The following is a 20,111-nucleotide window of genomic DNA, read 5'->3' on the forward strand; positions in this document are numbered from 1 at the left end:
ACATTTAACTTTGTTTTTACATATTGCATTTTATTCTGTACTACTGCTATGCTTCTATACTGATTCAATTGCAATTACTATTACAGTTTGGTTGTTTTAAATTAATTTTTGTTTGCATTTCTTTTTAAACTTTTAACTTTAACATTTGTTAACTGCTCAGAGAGCCTTCGAGCATGGCTACCTGGGTCCTATTAGCACATGGAAAATCCTAACATATATTCAACAATGTGTTCCTACTTTTCACAGTTGCTGGATGAAGTAAGATAATGCAATGGGAATATGTGGTCAGAAATGCAGAAACAGAAGTTGTGACCTTTCTATATTGTCAGTTCTTTCTCACATTCATTGTGTACTGTCCACATGTCTCTCCTTGAACTTGCACTTTTGCTGAATACTGCATTTCACCAGCCAGCTTTCTTATGTGGGCAGGCAGAAGATGCCTGTTTGCGGTTGCTGCAGAGAGCACAGCCTTGCTCATGTAATTGCTGCATGGAGTGCACTTGTCTGAGTGTTGGAACCCCACTGGGGCCAAATGTCCAGACACCATACGGCACATACAAAGGTATACAGAGAGAGAATATCGATGTAATAGTGGCCAGTGCATGGCAAGTCACACCTGACACTAATATATTTATAGCTCCGGCTTGAGAGTGCTCAGCTTGCATTATTTTTAAAGGTGAACTGTTGTGGTCCACAGCATTGTTTCCACCAGATGCTTTTGGAACCATTCCAAACTGCGCTCTGACACCGGAATCTATATGAAGGCAGCACTTACATTATTGTTACATCGCATTTATATCTTGTCTTTTTTCCTCTTGTGAGGAAACTTCTTGGGAGCAACCATTTCTCTTCTTCTGAGGGACTTAGAAAGAGTCTTCATAACAAGCTGGCCCTGGCTGTGGAGACGATCCTCTCAGGGAGAAGAGTTTGATTGAGAAGCCTTCTACCTGATTTGGTAATATGTTATGTAAGCAAGCAGGGTAGGATAGCAATGCCGCCAAGGAGCATAAATCCTATGCTCTTGCATTTTTCTTTGTGGCAGCTGCCATTGTCTGAATGCATTCTGAGTGATAAGTCACAAACCACACTCCTAGAATTATGCTAATAATTATATGTTACCCTGGATGGAAAAGCTGTTTGTCTTTGTTATTTTGGCATGCTGTTGCATACAGTAAGGATCACATTTAAAGGTGCCGGCTGTTCTTTCCTGCTAACTTCTTTTTGCAAATAAATCCGGAAAAAGGAGAGACAAAAAACATAAAAAGCAATTGACTGGATCCACAAAATTCTTCATAAGACCAGGAAGAACAATAGTTTGCTCAAACACAGTTCTTCATTCTCCCAGACCAGTTACTGTGAAGGGTATCAAAATGCATTATTGGTCCCACAGTAGCAATCTGTTGGTGTTTTTAATTGCTTAACTTCAAGTTGATCCCAGATATGTTGCTTGTGCCCAACACACTAAATTTGCAGTTTGTTTTCTAGGGCTTGTTGCCAGATGGCCCTTTCCTCCTTAAATGGCTTTACCTTGCTTTAGAAAATGTTCACATCTTAATAAGATGGATTTCTTGCAGGGATAAATCTGTTGTTTGGACAGTCTCTGGTTGTTTGTTTTTACTTATGCTGCTTTTCTGCACCAGTCTTTTTGACTCAAACTACATGTAACATCTTAATAAGGAAAGCATAAAGTGTATGAAGCAAGATAACTTTTGGCTGAATTAGAGCAAGTGCCTTCATGTAATTACACAAGATGCGTAAGCTGACTGGCTTGACTGCTTCAGGACAATTTTGCAGTGAAGATATAATAAAGCGTTTAAGAAGGGTTAGAATGTACAAGAATACGACCCAACACTGGGTTGCATTTTGACCTGCGCTTGGTGGCAACCTACCCTCCAAGGCAGTTAAGATCATTTCAAAGGCATCCTCCTCCAACAAAAATGTGAACCTCACTGAAGTCTTTATAATTCAATGCATCTGCTTTTCCTCCACTGACTAAAGTGTGAAAATGCAAACTGTTAAAAGTATACTTTTTAAAAAGTTGCACATTTTTCAAATGTGGATACAATTTCAGGGAATTTGTGATTATTTTAGAACAGCATGTACTCTTATTTGAGCTTACAAATGGGGTGTTTCCTAGTGTTTTGCAACTGAAATGAAATTTTCGTATATTTCATAGCATGAAGAGTTTAAAATGTATGCCTAAATATTAGTTTAAGGGTTCCCCAGTTCATTCTGGATTGAGTTTACATTATGTATCAAGGTCAGCTCCCTGCTATGTAAACAGTAACAACTTTAAATACGTTAATATCAAGTGCATATATATACATGATGTAGACACTTAAGATGCCACCTTGTGCAAACATACATAGGAGAAAGATTTTTTGAACTTGCGAGACCATTCAATTGATAATTAACATGTGAAACTGTTTCAGGCCAAGGGCAAGGGCATCCCTGCTACAGTAAAAGCTTCTCCTCTGACTTCAGAACTCATGTACATAAGCGCCTAGGAAGGGCCCTGCTGCATCAGTCCAAAGACACCTCTTGTCCAGTATTTTGTTCCCACAATGGCCAAGCAGATGCTCCAGTTAGAAAGCCACAAGCCGGACATGAGTGTGATAGCAGTCACCTTCCCTCAACAAGTTGTGTTCAGAGGCATGCTGCCTCTGGTATCAGAAGAAAATATACCCAATATGGCTAATAACCATTGATAGTTTCATTCTTCATGTAAGGTGTTTCACATTTGCCATTCAAAGTAAGAAATATCCAAATATATGTAGATAATGCATCTACCAAGTTCATGTAAATAACCATAGCATCATGTGTGGCTAACTTTCTTAGATTTGAATCAAGAAGCCACCTTCTTGGGCTCTATGTATGTATAAGAGTGCACAAAAGCTTAATATTTGGCAACAGCAAGTGCATGCAGTGACAGAATCAGTATCTCTTTTAAAGCCATCCATGTTGGCAGCCATAACTACATCTAGCAGGTGGCCACAAAAGACAAACTGAGTGGGTTGGGAGAGTGGCAGCATGAACACAGTTTATGTGAAAATCCAATGGGTACTACTTGTTCTTTTATATAACCATACTATACTAGAATACAGCAATTTTTAATTTCTAATTAGGAACTTGGTTGGATTGCCCTCGTCTTACATATGAAACTGCTGAACAAAGTAATTATCAGAATGAATTGGTTAACAGAAATATCTGCTTTGTGGCTCATGAAAATGAAATAGTAGACCCCCAGAGCTGCAGACACCATAAGAACACAGGCAATTAGCAAACTTGAAATGTTAATCTTAAAGAACTCCCTTTCCCAATTTCTTGTGCCATTTGCTGAGTTCCCTACCATTCCTGGCATATCTAAGTGTAGAGAGGGGATCCAACTCTCACACATTACAGATAGAGTAATGTTCTCCTCTGATATTGAGAAGAAGTTGGAGGGCCTGGTAATAAATCTTATGATGAGAGGCTGAAAGAACTGGGCCTGTTCAGCCTTGAGAAAAGACGGTGAAGTGCCATGATAGCACTCCACAGGTACAAAGAAGGAAAAGTTCTGTTCTCACTCATCCCAGATTGTAGGACACATACCAATGAACATAAACTACAGCACACCAGGTGCAAGCTAGACACAAAGAAGAATTTCCTAATCACCAGAGCAATAGGACAGTGGAACCAGTTCCCAAGAGAGGTTGTGAGCTCTCCCACACTAAAGACAGTCAAGGCAAAACTGTGTGCTCATCTGAGAGGGATGGCATAACTGATTTTCAGCACCAGCAGGGGGTTGGACTCCATGGCCTTCTTGAACCCTTCCAACCTTATCTTTCTGTGATTATATCTAAACCTATGATTTAGATTTGTAGTTTTGAGGTTACCTAGTAAAGATTCACAAACAGGGTGTGAGACCTGGTGTGCCCTGGAAAAAATGAAGGAGTCATTTCAGAACTAAAGGAGCAGGGCAGAAAGAGTTCCTTGATCCTATTAATTAAGAGCTGATGGGCAAAGTGAATGAGCCAATTAAGAGGTGTCTGACGTTCCTGTCCTCTAGGAGTGGAAGTTTTGACTTGGAGTAAACTCTTTCCATGGACAGATTGTTCTCCCATATCTCAAAAAAGAAAACTAGTTTGATGTGTACTGTTTGGTAACCTGTTAAGCTTTAATAAAAAGACTGTGCTTCTGTCATGAATCATTGAACACTACAAGGATGTTCACACTCATACAGTAAAAATCTTTGGCCCAGTACAAAAATCCAGAGCAATCTATACAATTGAATTTCTGGGTTAAAGGACAAAGGGCGTGTCTGCCACAGCCTACAACATTCTGACCCATGTAGGCTTTCTCCCTTCTTTTAGCCATGACATTCTTTTTCCCCCTCTTTTAGATGTTTGACTGGATCAGCCACAACAAAGAGTTGTTCCTGCAGAGTCACACTGAAATTGGGGTGAGCTACCAACATGCTCTTGATTTACAGACCCAGCATAACCACTTTGCTATGAATTCCATGGTGAGTACATAATGATATTCTCTAAAGTTGTGTCTGGGACAGAGATGGGAAAGTCAGAGAAGAGACTCCAGTTCAAAGAGGAGGGAAGTCCCTGGAGGTTTGTTGAGCAAAAGATCAGGTTGAGCATCTGGCAGCAGGACTTTTTTGAAGATATGTTGCTTCATCTGTCTCAGTGATGATATTTGATTATTTTCTTTATTTATAAATACATCTGTGTATAAAAGTAGGAGTGGCACAGTATTAACATTTTGCCAGGTTCCTGGGATGATCTTAATCAGAGTCAGTAAAAGCAGATCTCAGTACTGTAGCAATTTAAACTTTTCCATATGATTTCTGGTTATTCTGACTCTAATAAATGGAGCAAGTGTGGCCAGGGTTTGATCAATTCAGCAATTAAACATCCATGTTCATTTTGAAGATGACATATGAATTGCAGATAATAGAATATTGTGCTTATTAACACATTTGTACTGCTGTCATCTGCATGGTCATGGGCCCTATTCCTGTGTTTTCATAGCAGTGCACAGGCATTTGGTATGATCCTTTCCCATTCCAAGAGTATTTCACTAAGTCATCACCCAGTGAATAGAAAGACACATGCTCGCTTGGCTGCTTATTCACCTGTTTCCATGCAAAGGTGACTCAAAAGCAGTATTGATGCTGTTTCTTTTACCAGTGTTAAACACCTTCCGTAGGTCAAAGGTTCCACAGAAATAATGTTCTCTCGCATTAAATTAGCTTCTGAAGGTGATGCAGCTTAGTACTTGAACCACATAGGCATTGCAAGTCCACCCACCAGTTGATATTGTCTAAAATTTAAAATTGCAGAACCATTTATGCTTATCTGCTTGCATCCTGGAACAACTTACAAAGAATTTTTAAACATGCAGTCACAAAAATAGCACAGCTGAAGGGGGTAAGAGGTCTCCTGGCAAGTGAAATGTTTACCCTAAGTTGTCCCCAGGTCAAAAACTCATTTTGATATTAGAATGACCTGCTCTTAGCATCTGTAAATAAAATATAAAACAATTTACTTAAGTGTTCAGAATCACTAAAAATTGCATATCATGTTTCACAGAAGCTTACATTGATGTTAAAATAATTCTTTTGACTGAATGGATGTTGTGTAGTTTATTTCGGTTTATCTATACTGGCTATGGTGCTTGCTTGTTCAACCATGTTGGGGTCAGTTTTGCCTGGCACTTCCTATGTAAGTATTTTTTTCAGAATGCTTGTCTTCTGAAGTGCCATGTGGCTAATACCAGGAGACATGTTTCAAGTACCTTGCTTTTGATTTGCCATGTGACTGAAGATGAAATACTCCTATTTCCTCTAGCTTATCTTCTCCATGCTTTTCTTCTGAGTAGAAGCACTCAGAGAATCACTATCTTCAGAGAAGAACGAAGGGTAGGATGGACCATTTGATAGGAGATAATTTTTAAATGTATGACTCCTCACAGCCGGAAGATTATTCTGGGATTCATGAAGCATAACGGAAGAGCCTCTGAATGTTTAATATTTGAGTTTCATAGGAGACTGTCGCTAGCTGAGTATTGATTAGTAATGCCTAGGTTTGCACAGCATGTTCACTAGTAATGGCCATGGCTGAGACCCAATCCCTACGGGGTCTTAACAGCTTTCCAATTACCGTTCCTTTTGCTATAACAAAACAGGAAAAGATAAATTGCTAAAGCAAAATGTCATGAAGTGCATTTCTCTAAACATTCTCTGTGTATCTCATTTTCTGAACATTTTTCTAGCATGCTGTTTCACCATGAACTGTACATACTGGGTCCAACTGTTAATTTAATCACTATCACTTTTAAAAATTAACTCGCAGCACATTGCTTAACTAGACATTTTTCATCTCACCTTTCAAATAGCTAATATGATAAAATTTGATAGCCAAGCCAAAAATCATTACAATAGTAAAAACAAAACAAAACCCCCACTGGCAATATTTACTTTTTCCTGCGTGTTTTGTTGAGACATATTGGAACCCAGAACATCTCAGCTTTTCATTTTAATAAGGCAATTATATAGTCTTTGTAGCTGCAGATATATTTGAAAACATGTTAAAAATAAAAAGTGCAGCTATTAAATGTGTGTGATGTGTGGCTATATAAGAAAAAAGAACCAACTTAATTACTTTCTTCAAATCATATGATATGGCTCAAATCAAATCATATAATTTCTTAAGCAAGTTGAAGGGTGTTGTAAGGTGTTTCACATTTGCCATTCAAAGTAAGAAATATCCAAATATATGTAGATAATGCATCTGCCAAGTTTATGTAAATAACCATACCATCAAGTATGGCTAATCTTCTTAGATTTGAATCAACAAGCCACCTTCTTGGGCTCTATGTATGTATAAGAGTGCACAAAAGGTTAATATTTGGCAACAGCAAGTGCATGCAGTGACAGAATCAGTATCTTCAGTAGCTAAATATACAGTTCCGCTGCCCATTATGATATGTCCCTACTGCTGAATATTAACTTACCCAGATATTAAGACATCAGTGCTGCTACTAAAAATGATATGGCAACAGGAGAGATACATAACAAAAAACCTCTGTGGTTGCTGGGTGGAGTCAAACTGAGTGTTTCAACATGAGAAAAATCCTTTTGAGTCAGAGCTCTGTCTACATTGCAGCATGGGCATAGCTCTCATTCACAATCCAGTGGCCCTTGCAACACTGTTTGGAACTTTATGAATGCTTTATGTGATTTATAATGGCTTGAGCAGTTGGGCACATGGATTATAGATCTGTGTCCTCTTTCTCCCTAATATTTCCCACAGCATTAGATCAGTGTTGTGAAGGGATCCCACTGAGTTAAAAGCAAGAGGAATTTCCTTGCCTTTCTCCTCTCCTAATAGCTCATTGGAGTTACACTCAGAATATTCTCATGGGACTGATCTCCTGAGACTACATTCTTCATTTGGATTTTGGTGTTCTGACTTTTCCAGTATTATTTCGAGAGGGTATGAATGGGCATTCTTCCAAGCTGAGACTTTCAGACAGCTGTGCATGAGCAATTTCCTGCAATTTTAAAATTATCATGTTGTTTTCCCCACACCATGCAGTACACAGTAAATCATACTTTTTAAAAATCGTGTATCATGCATCATTACAAGATGAAGAATACTTGGCTCAACAATACTGCAATTGAGAAGGATTTTGGAATTGTTGTAGATCACAGGTTGAATATGAGTCAACAATGTGATGTGGCTGCAAAAAGAGCAAATTCTGTCTTAGGCTGCATTAACAGAAGTATAACTTCCATATGACCAGAAGTACTAGTTCCCCTTTAGTCAGCACTGGTTAGGCCTCATCTCAAGTACTGTGTCCAGTTCTGGGCACCACAGGTTAAGAAAGATGCAGACAAGGGCACCTTGTCTGGCAACAAGACAGGGAAGAAACACCAGCTAAAAGAAGAGGGAAGTCCCTGGAGGTTTCATGAGCAAAAGATCAGGTTGAGCATCTGGCAGCAGGGCTTTTTTGTAGATATGTTGCCTCATCTGCCTCAGTTTCTTTACAAATTGTTTTCTTTATTTATAAATAAATCTGTGTATAAAAGTAGACGTGGCAAAACATAACATTTTGCCAGGTTCCTGGGATGATCTCAATCAGAGTCAGTAAAAGCAGACATCAGTAGTGTAGCAATTTAAACCTTTTCATAGTATTTCTTTTTTCTGTATTCTGATTCTAATCAAAGGAAGAAGTATCTTGTGGCATCTTATCTGGTTTTCCGGGCACATATATACCACTGTATACACTAATGTTTAGTATGCACTAAACATTGCAATAACTTTTAATAGAATGAAATTCTTTTAATAGAATAGGGTTTTTATTATAATTCTGCAGTACTTATATATATATATATATATATATATATATATATATATATATATATTAATAAGTCTTATTAAAAGAGAAATCTGGCTTTAAAATATATTTGGTGATCCCATTAATCTCATTACTTTTTAAAACCAAGCTTCATTGTTCTATTTAAATGGGTACAACTCACACTGATTTATATTTGAATAGCCCAGTGCACACGCTGCTTATTCTAATTGAAGCTATTCATAACTGCATCACTTAAATTGGTTTATGCTTTGTATGTGACCCCTTCGAAGGGTGAGTCATGACTTCAGAGAAACAGCTAAACTGTTTTCCAACATGGCTACATTAGCCCACCCATTGTCAAGGAACTAATTGTCAAAAACAAGGGCAGGTTGCACTCTCTTCTTTGAGCTAAAAGGCATAGGCAACACATTGCAATTACCTACTAATGACATCTTTCTGAAATAAGATCTTACCATTTGTGATTCCCATGTACTCTACTCTACTCTTCACATTATGCCAAGGCAATGTGCACTTCAATTACAGTCTGCACCAGGTCACATGCAATTAGTTTGTTAAAGATGCCAACATGGGAATTGGGCTTTCAAAGGGATTGTATAGGAACAAGTAGTTGCTTATTACTTTTCCCAATTGCCGGGTACTGGTTCAAAATTGCTCCTTCATTTGCTGCAAAGTCAATGCATGAGTCAGTTCCTGCAGAAGAACATGGCCTCATGCTAAGGTATTTCCAGACTTCCAGTCTTCTGCTTCCTCCGTGTCAGAGTGATACTGTATTGGATGCATATTGATTTTTCCTGCCTTTGTGAAAGAAACTGATTTTAGCATGCTCCATAAATTCTACTACACTAGTTTTTAATAAATTCTGCAGATCATCTGGGTATAAATTAAATTCTCACTTATATGTTCTTTTTCTCCCCAGAATGCCTATGTTAATATAAACCGTATAATGTCAGTAGCTTCCAGGCTTTCAGAGGCTGGCCATTATGCATCTCAACAAATTAAACAGATCTCTACCCAGCTAGATCAAGAGTGGAAGAGCTTTGCTGCAGCACTGGATGAGCGCAGCACCATTCTAGCCATGTCTGCTGTGTTTCACCAAAAGGCTGAACAGGTGTGTATTTTTAATGGGTTGAATTATTCACTGGCCTCTAGGTGCTTTTGGGTATTGGTTTGGTTTAGATCATTAGCAACAACATTAATGCGATTGATACATCTTGGCTTTTTCCTTAATGATACACTTCAAATAGGTTGGATATATTTGTTTTTTTATTTATAGCATTTCTGTACTGCTAAGATGAATTCAGCAGCGAGGCATAGTAAGTCAGATCCATTTTCTGGTAAAACCTTTGCAAATCTGCAAAAGACAGTGGAAGAATAAGAGGGATAAATACAGAAAAACAAAAATTTAGCAACAATAGAGACTATGAAATATTAAACAAAAAGAAACAGGACAAGGGTGAATTGTGCTTAGTCTTAGTCTTTCTAAAACCTTGTTTTTTCTTTAAAAAGTGGCGGGGGGGGGAGCCAATGACAAAGTTTAGAATAGATACTCTGAAAACTAAATATGAAAGTAACACTGGAATTGGTTTTAAGTTCAGATGTTTTTTAACGTAAGAACTAAAGAAGGACCTAGCTATTCCTCTAAGATTCCTCTAATCCAGTATCCTTCATCCCTCAATTGTCAATCAGAAGTTTCTGGGCATCCCACTAACAGAACATGTAGGCAATAACTAATTCTTGCTGTTGTTCGCCACTGATGTGAAGCCTCCATTTAGTAATAGACATTGGGTAATAGACATTGAGAAACTTAACCAGAATCTTGCCTAATTCTGTTTTAAAGCCTTATGTCATCTGTACATCTTGTGCTATTATGTTTTGCATTAATGCCCCCCACCCAAAGTGTTCACTGTACAATGAATTTCTGATCTGGTGAAAGGGGACAAAGTGCTTTGCCTGTGCTTGTTTCCCATGGAAACAAATCTCAGTAACATGTATCACTACATAAATACCTCAAAGACTGTCACAAAGAAGAAGGTCAAGATCTCTTCTCACTGATACCAGAGTGTGGGACATGAAATAATCTATTCAGGTTGCAATAACCCAGATTCGGGCTAGATACAGGAAAAGTTTCCTCAATGGAAGAGCAATGCAACAGTGGAACCAGTTGCCTAGAGACATTCCAGGTGAAACTGGGCAGTCATCTGAGTGGGATGGTGTAAATAGGTGTCCTGCAACAGCAGGGGTTTGGACCTAATGGTCTTCATCTCCCTTTCCAACTCTACTATTCTATGAGCAGTGAAATTATAGATTTGAAAAATGGAGGACTCTACATTTTTCCCTTTCTCATTTCTAGTTAATTTAGAAATGGCTCTCAGTGCTGGCCATTGTTATGCCAGGTAATATCAGGGAACAATACACCTGAAAGGAGGTGCCCACTCTCCAGATACCTCAAAAGTTTGGAATCTTTGCTGCCAGAGAGGAAGTGCCCTTGATTTGCATCCACACAACATTTAGAAAGCAAAGGAAAGTTTATTCAGAGGGAAATATAGAGCAGGTACAAGCTTTTATACTTATGTTATATAGGCAGCAAATATTCCTACTGCATCCCAGTTTCCTCTGAAAAATCTTTTCTGATATTTTCTGGCACCCACTTTTGGCCTTCCACTGCTGTTCTTGGATGAATCTTTACAGTGAGGATTCAAGAGCCATGTTGATTCTAGGGCCAACAATAATTACTTGAATGAAGCCACACAGAGGCTGAAATCTTCAGCTACTTAGTCTGAGAGAATTATTATTGAGGTGAAGTTCCTCACCATCTAGTCCTCTACTATCCTATCAGATAAGTGATTAACCTTCAAGTGCACCTGTTACTCTTTTACATAATGTGGAGCCAGGCCACTTCCACATATAAAATGTTCAGTTTAATAGAAATGAGATGCTGTTCGTTAACAGGGAGTATAAATGAGATACTGTTCTTTAACAGAGAGTATAAATGGTGGGGCGGCTGTCTGATCAAGCAGGAAATGCATGTATTTTAAATTGATAATAGTCCTGCTTACTCAGGAATAAGTCCCATTGAAATCAGTAGGATATACTAATAAGTAATTAAGAGTAAGATCAAGCTGCACTTATAAAACTAAATTAAAACAAAATTAAAATGGTGCCACTAAAATCCTCCAATGAAAATCTCATCTTTGGAATTTAGCCTCAACATTCTTTGCTTTTCTGGAAACTACTCAAGATCAATTTCTGATATAGGTCACATAAGAGCAACCTGTACTTTCCAGCTGCTAAATGAAAACCACTCAAAATCATACCACGTAGTGGCATATCCTTAGTGATCATAACAGAACAAAAGGAAGAAAAAACAGGGCAAGCAGCTAATGCTACATGAGAATGACTCCTTTTTAATGACCTTCCCTCCAGCTGAAGTGAGGATCACCACCACTACCACCACCACCACCTGACTGCCGGACATTTATCAAAGTCTAGCAAGACTAAGTAGCATGAGAAGAGGAACAGGAGACTGAATCAAACTTGCTACTTATTTGGTCCAAGTGAGATGTTTAGTGGGAAAGCAGGATGGGAGCAATAAACTCTGAGTGCTGGTGTGTGAAGAAATGATGTGAGAGCTGGCAAGCTGGGCTTGCAGTTCCATCAGCTAAGTCTGAAATATGTATTCTGCTCTGGTTCTTCTATGGTGATATCCTGTTGACTCATCGTCTTGTAATTTAGAAAACCAAACTGCTGTGAAAATTATGATGGGAACCAAACAGTGATTTCCAGAATATCATTCCTGTAGAATGGAGTCCATTTAACATTTAGAGTTAGTTCCCAAGCATGCTTACTCAGAAGTAAGTCCTGCTGAGATAAATGGAACTTATGCCCTGGTTAAGTGTGCTTGTCAGACTTATCATTATGGTTGCTAAGATCCCATTAAATAGTTCTCTTTTCTCTGTTTTAATAAAAGACTAAGCAAATGTAGAATAAACATTAAAAATCCGGAGCATCTCGGCGATAGTATAAAACCAGTAAATAAAAACAACAATTAACAATTAAAATATTTAAATAAAAAGGTCTTGGCCTGGTGTCGAAAAACAAATAAGGACGGCACCAGGTGGACCTCTCTGGGGAGCGCATTCCATAGGTGGGGTGCCACCACAGAGAAGACCCTCCTCCGGGTGCTCACCCTCCTAATATCCTTCACAGAGGGTTCCCAGAGAAGGGCCTCTGCCGCCGATCTCAAGTGGCGGGAGGGCATATATGGACGCATGCGCTCCTTTAGATAACCAGGACCCAAGCCGTTGAGGGCTTTATAGGTGATAACCAACACCTTGAATTGGGCCTGGACTTCAATGGGGAGCCAGTGAAGCTGATGGAGGACTGGGGTTATATGAGAACAATGCCCAGTCCCCGTCAGCAGCCTGGCAGCTCTGTTTTGCACCAATTGAAGTATCTGGACAGTCTTCAAGGGCAGCCCCACGTAGAGCATGTTACAGAAGTCTGATCAGGAAGTTACCAATGCATGTGTCACAGTTGCCAGGCAATCATTCTCCAGGTAGGGGCACAGCTGATGGATCAGCTGAAGCTGAAGGAAAGCGCTCCTCGCCACCGCTGTTACTTGAGCTTCTAATGACAGCTCTGGGTCAAGGAGCACTCCTAAGCTGCAAACCCTTTCCCTAAGAGGGAGTGCGACCCCATTCAGGACAAGGCCCAGGTCTCCCATCCTGAAGCCCAACCCACCTACCAACAGGACCTCCGTCTCGTCTGGATTGAGCTTCAGTTTATTGGCCCTCATCCAGCCCATTACCTCGGCCAGGCACCGGTTCAGTACAACCACTGCCTCACCTGGATTAGTTGAGAATGAGAGGTAGAGCTGGGTATCATCAGCGTACTGATGATTCCACAGCCCACACCTCCTAATGACCTCTCCCAGTGGTTTCATGTAGATGTTGAATAGCAAGGGGGACAAAATGGACCCCTTCAGAACTCCATGGCATAGCTGCCATGGCGCAGAGCCATAGTCCCCCAGCACCACCTTCTGGAATCGGCCATTGAGATAGGAGCGGAACCACTGCAAAGCAGTGCCTCCAACTCCCAATCATACAAGCCTACCCAGAAGGATACCATGGTCGATGGTATCGAAAGCCACTGACAGGTCCAGGAGAACCAACAGGGACGCACTCCCCCTGTCTTTCTCCCTGCACAGGCCAACATACAGAGTGACCAAGGCAGATTCAGTATCATACCCGGGTCTGAAGCCGAACTGAAATGTGTCCAGATAATCAGCTTCATCCAAGAGTGCTTGGAGTTGTCCTGCCACCACCCACTCTAACACCTTGCCCAAGAACAGGATGTTGGCCACCGGTCTATAATTGGAGGCTACCTCTGGATCCAGGGATGCCTTCTTTAGGACTGGCTGGACTACCACCTCCTTTAAAGGGGCAGGTACCCGGCCGTCCCTTAGAGAGGCGTTGACAATCTCCAGGATCCAGGTCCCAATCCCATCCTTGGCTTTCTTGAGTAGCCAAGATGGACAAGGGTTCAGTAAGCAGGTGGTGGGACGTACTTGTCCAAACACCTTGTCCACATCATCAGGCTGCAACAACTGAAATTCATCCATCAATTTTGGACCAGACGGCAACATTGGCACCTCCCCAGAAGAATCTGATTCACTAGTCAAGTCCAGCTTGTGACGAATCTGAGCGATTTTCTCCCTGAAATGCTTGGTGAAGTCATCATAACAGGCCTTCGAGGGTGGCACAAGATCTTTCTTTGGGTCCAGAGGTACTAGCCCCTGTACCACCCAAAAGAGCTCCACCGGACGGCATTGTGAGGAGGCAATGGAAGCGGAGAAGAATTTCTTCTTCGCCGCCCTCTCTGCCACAGCATAGGCCCAATAATGGGCTCTCAATTGTGTTCAGTCAGATTCATCCTGTGATTTCCTCCACCTATGCTCTAGACGTCTCCCAACCCGCTTCATCGCCCGTAGTTCAGGTGTATATCAAGGGGATGAACGGGCTCTGCCAGGTGGGAGAGGACGCTTAGGAGTGATCGTGTCAATAGCCCTGGTCATTTCCCCATTCCATAGTTCAACCAAGGCATCGACAGGAGCACCAGCCTTATCAACCGGGAAATCCCCCAGGGCCTTCAGGAATCCATCCGGATCCATCCGGCTCCGGGGGTGGACCAGCACAATTGGGTCCGCACCCTTACAGAGGGAAAGGCTGCTCTCAAGCTCAAACCTCACGAGGAAGTGATCTGACCATGACAGGGGTGTCAGACACAAGTTCCTCACCCTCAGATACCCTCTTCCTGCTCCGTTGAGAAAACCAGGTCCAGAGTGTGTCCATGTTCATGGGTCGGGCCAATGACGTGTTGAGACAGCCCCATGGATGCCATGGAGGACATGAAGTCCTGAGCTGCCCTGGTCAGAACCGCCTCGGCATGGAGATTGAAGTCCCCCAGGAGCAGCACCATCCTGGGAGTCTTCAACACGAAGTTCGAGATAATCTCCGTCAGCTCAGGCAGGGAGTCTGTTGGGGAGAAGGGTGCATGGTACACCAACAGAATTCCCAGTCTGTCTCGGTCGCCCAACACCAAGTAGAGGCACTCTTGACCCGGCCTCGAGAGGCCAGGAAACCCCGTAAGGGAGATAGAGGCTCAGTAAACCAAAGTGACCGCCCCTCCCCTCCCCTCCAGGCGTGGTCAGTGCTGGATCAGATGCCCAGGCAGGCACAGTTGAGAGAGGGAGACATCCCCCCTCCTGCCCAGATCTCTGTAATGCATGCCAGGTTGGCCCCCTCATCCACAATCAAGTCATGGATGAGGGATGATTTATTGTGGACAGACCTGGCATTAAGCAGCAGCACCGACAGGCCTGGGGCGGGGGGGCGGTTGACAAGACTACCTGGAACCCTCAGGCTGGGGGAATAACCAGAAAGAGGAACAGGTGTTAACCATCTGTCCCTCCTTCTATGTGGACACGTTAGACCCCCAACGCCATAACGTCCATTGCCCATAACCACCCCAATGGCGGCGCCCGCATGCTCCCCAGGCCACCCCATATTCGTAGCTGAAAATGACTCCATTAAAAAATAAGCTAAAAACACATTAAAACACCTAAAACAGTTAAAAACACCCCCAATATATCCCAATCCAATTAACAATCCCATCCGCCAGCCGACAACAAAGCCCCTGGCCAGGCCAGCCCCCGCACGGCACCCAAACAGCGGCAACCGCCCTTTGGCCGCTGGCCCTGGCCGCGTCCGGCAAGATAAGCTGGCGGCCCATCCCCGCACCTAAACCGGCGTGGCTCTCACCCAGCACCAGCGGGGTGGAGAAGCAAGGGCAGCCTCACGGCACTCGCTGGCCGACAAGATGGCGGTGTCCTCCCCGGCAGCAGCATTGTTGACCATCCTGGTGTCCTCCGGCCCCAGTGGGTCCAGCAATGGCCGCAGCATCAGCTGCCCCTGGGGTCCAGTGGAGCGCCCCGTGATGTTGTCACCTAGTAACTCTTGTCACCTAGTAACCAAAACATGCTATTTCCTCTTGTGGGATGTACATTTGTTAAACACTTACTAAGGTGATTCCTATTTTAAAAGATGTGGACTGATATTTGTTGACACTCATACACTATTTACAACTTACAGCACCTGCAATTTATCTGAATCAGCATATGCTGAATTTCTCTGAACTCTGGGGGAACCCTCTATAAACATTACTCAAGTACATGTCTTTGGTCTTTTTTATGGCAATAGTTAAATTCCTGTTTTCCCCACCCAAACTAAATCATCCCCAAAGCAACATTTTAAATGCTTTGTCTTCTGGTGCAGAGTACAATCCAGATTAGTTGTGGCAACAGGGAATAACATAGTGAAATACCTGGAAGATATAGTATAAATTAACTATTTATATAGGTACAGTTGCGTGTCACAGATATTCACAAACCAAAGGACTACTTGGGTGTACATGCAGGAACATGAAGCAAGCTGAGGGTGATTTAACATATCATGGATTTCTAATATTATAATATTAGAGAGCTGTGTTCATGGGACAGCTTTGCTGTCTGTTGTCATATGCAGGACTCCACTGTTTTATTTTAGTAGTCACACATGTGTATATTTTATAGTGTCATGTGAATTCAGTTCTCAAATACTTGTTCTATAAGAATGCTAGAACTCTGAGGAAATTAGAGAAGTGGTCAGATAGAGCATCATAGAGAGCAGATATCTACGGGCTAAATAAGTGTTGTCTAGATCATGGGTCCTCAAACTACAGCCCATGGGCTGGATCCAGCCCACCATGCCCATTTATCCAGCCTGCCTGAGAGGTTCTGGACTTTCCGCACCTGTGCCCACTGCCACACACCTTGCACCGCGAGCATGGAGGTGGCAACTTGTTCGCGTGGAGATTGTTTTGGACTTGCTTGGAGAAATGATCTCTGAGCAAGCAAGCCGCTGCCTCGTGCACATTCTGCTGTCTCGCCTCTTGCCTTGCCTCATGTGTGTCCACACATGCCTTGCCTCACGTTGCCTCACCGCAAGCAGGCGCATGTGTGCTCTCCGCCCCTGCCCCCTTACTGGCCCACGTGTGCTGCCAGCACCTTTTAACTGGCCCCCTGTTGAAAAAGTTTGAGGACCCCTAGTCTAGATATATGTTCCAAATTTCAGTTTAAACATGACTTACCCCAATAACAGGGACTGCAGGTGGCGCAGTGGTTTAAACCACTGTGCTGCTGGGCTGGTAGATCGAAAGGTCGCCGGTTCAAATCTGCACAACAGGGTGAGTTCCCGTTGCTCCGTCCCAGCTCCTGCCAGCCTTGCAGTTCGAAAGCATGCAAATGCAAGTAGATAAAAAGGTACCACTTCAGTGGGCAGGTAACAGCGTTCTGTGCACTTCGGTGTTTAGTCATGCCGGCCACATGACCATGGAGACTGTCTGAGGACAAACACTGGCTCCCTCAGCTAGGAAACGGAGATGAACACCGCTCCTTAGAGTCAGGCATGACTGGACATAATGTCAAGGGGAAACCTTTACCTTTACCTTTACCTTACCCCAATAACTGGTATAGCATGAGATAACTAGTACTGTTCATTTTAATAGGTGCAGGTGCATTGTTCTTATTTTCTTAATTACATATTCGCTATGCTGAAAGACCCCTTCATGGATCACTGCCTTGCCGTGATCATGCAAAGATAGGCATGATAAAGGACCAAAATGGCAGTGACCTAACAGAGGCAGAAGAGATTAAGAAGAGTTGGCAAAATTACACAGAAGGACTATACAAGAAAGAGCTTAATGTCCCTGATAACCACAATGGGGTGATCACTGACCTTGAGCTAGACATCCTGGAAAGTGAAGTCAAATGGGCCTTAGGAAGTCTGAGCAACAACAAAACTAGTGGAGGAGATAGTATTCCAGCTGAGCTATTCAAAATCCTAAAAGATGATGCAGTAAAAGTGCTACACTCAATATGCCAGCAAATGTGGAAAACACAACAGTGGCCACAGGATTGGAAAAGGTCAGTTTACATTCCAATTCCAAGAAGGGCAATCCCAAAGAATGTTCAGACTACCAGACCATTGCACTCATTTCACATGCTAGCAAAGTTTTGCTCAAACTCCTACAAGCTAGGCTTCAGCAGTATGTGGACCGAGAACTACCAGAAGTACAGGCAGGGTTTTGAAGAGGCAGAGGAACTAGAGATCAAATTGCCAACATACAATGGATCATGGAGAAAGCTAGGGAGTTCCTGAAAAACATCTTCTTCTGCTTCATTGACTACTCTAAAAACTTTGATTGCGTGGATCACAACAAATTGTGGCAAGTTCTTAAAGAGATGGAATTATCAGACTTCTTATTGGTATCTTGAGAAACCTGATGCGGGTCAAGAAGCAACAGTGAGAACTGGACATGGAAGTACTGATTGGTTCAATATTGGGAAAGGAGTATGGCAAGGTTGTATACTGTCGCCCTGCCTATTTAACATATATGCAGAGCAGATCATGAGAAAGGCGGGGTTAGATGAATCACAAGTTGGAATTAAGATTGCCAGGAGAAATATCAACAACCTCAGATATGCAGATGATACCACCCTAATGGAAGAAAGTGAAGAGGAACTAAAGAGCGTCTTGATGCGGGTGAAGGAGAAGAGTGCAAAAGTTGGCTTGAAACTCAACATCAAGAAAACTAAGATCATGGCATCTGGTCCTCTCACTTCCTGGCAAATAGATGGGGAAGAAATGGAGGTAGTGACAGATTTTATTTTCCTTGGCTCCAAAATCATCGTAGATGGGGACTGCAGCCAAGAAATTAAAAGACACTTGCTCCTGGGGAGGAAAGCTATGGAAAACCTAGACAGCATGCTAAAAAGCAGAGACATCACCCTGCCGACAAAAGTTCGTATAGTCAAAGCTATGGTTTTCCCAGTGGTGATGTATGGCTGGGAAAGTTGGTCCATAGGGAAGGCTGAGCAGCGAAGAATTAACGCCATTGAATTGTGGTGCTGGAGAAGACTCCTGCGAGCCCCTTGGACTGCAAAGAAATCAAATCTGTCAATCCTAAAGGAAATCAACCCTGGGTGTTCTTTGGAAGGATCAATACTGAAGATGAAACTCAGATACTTTGGTCACCTTATGAGAAGGAAGGACTCACTGGAGAAGACCCTGATGCTGGGATCGATTGACAGGAAAAGGAGAAGTGGATGGCAGAAGTTGAGGTGGCTAGATGGAGCCACTGGGACAGTGGGTGTGGGTTTGGGTGGACTCCGGGGGATGGTGGAGGACAAGAGAGCCTGGAGGAATGTTGTCCATGTGGTCATGATGGATTGGGCATAACTTTGCGACTAAAAAACAAAAATGCTGAAAGAAAGACAAGAAGTTGTGATTTTTCTATTACCCACCTTTGGCTATACTGCCGGAATCCTTAGTCATCCACATTTGTAAATTCTGAGGACAGGTAATGAGAACCATGCAATGTAATTTTTTTTGTGGTGGGTCAATAGAAATCCTTTCTAGGATGTGGACTGGCAATCTTGAGTAGATGGGAATGCCCTGTTGCTTCCATAAATTGTGGCTCATAGCTTTTGTATAATTCCTCTTGAACATCTTGGTTTTTTTTTAATCTACCAAGAAAGAACATAAAAATATCCACATAACTGTGGACACCATTCTGCCCTACATTTTCAAATTGCATTTAATAAGGGTAGGATTCATCCTTTTTTGAAACTCTAGAAATTGGTTTTTAAGCTCCACATTTATATTGTTGTTAGCTATTTCTAAAAAGACATTTTCTAAATGTTGGACATGCTGAATCAAATTTGCTGGGAAACCACACCAGTAGAGGGCGAACTGCTGGATTACTACAAACAGCTAGTGGTAATCAGCATGCCATGTTAATCCATACCACAGATTTCTTGTTCTGTTAGGTAAGGTACCTTTTCCTGGTACAACTTCCATCTTTTCTAATTTGATACCACACAGCAACATGTTGGGCACTTGAGAAAGTACCATGTTGGAAAGCAAACGCTTTCATAGTTTGTTTCATATGATGGCACTTGTGCAACTTTTGTTAAAAGCTTACTAAAATAATTTGGCTGGTCTATATGGATTTTTCTTGCCCTGAAACAACAAAGAGACAAGGTGAACTTCAGACCCATTATTCTATGATTGCCCTGATAAAAATAGGAAGCCAACAACAGGTTGGTATAGAGGCCTATAAATTAGTAAACTTCAGTATGA

General features: G+C 42.0%; 1 protein-coding gene across 1 annotated transcript in view; it reads left to right on the top strand.

The window, feature by feature from the left end:
* KALRN (kalirin RhoGEF kinase) overlaps nucleotides 1-20,111 on the top strand; it is a 599,751-nt gene that overhangs the window by 303,012 nt on the left and 276,628 nt on the right. The window contains exons 6-7 of the mRNA XM_044438481.1: nucleotides 4,382-4,504; nucleotides 9,290-9,481. Coding sequence (XP_044294416.1) covers nucleotides 4,382-4,504; nucleotides 9,290-9,481 — 315 coding nt within the window. The remainder of the gene's footprint in view (nucleotides 1-4,381; nucleotides 4,505-9,289; nucleotides 9,482-20,111) is intronic.

The sequence above is a fragment of the Varanus komodoensis genome, unplaced genomic scaffold (genome assembly GCF_004798865.1).
Source record: "Varanus komodoensis strain SLA01 unplaced genomic scaffold, ASM479886v1 scaffold32, whole genome shotgun sequence".
Taxonomy (NCBI): domain Eukaryota; kingdom Metazoa; phylum Chordata; class Lepidosauria; order Squamata; family Varanidae; genus Varanus; species Varanus komodoensis.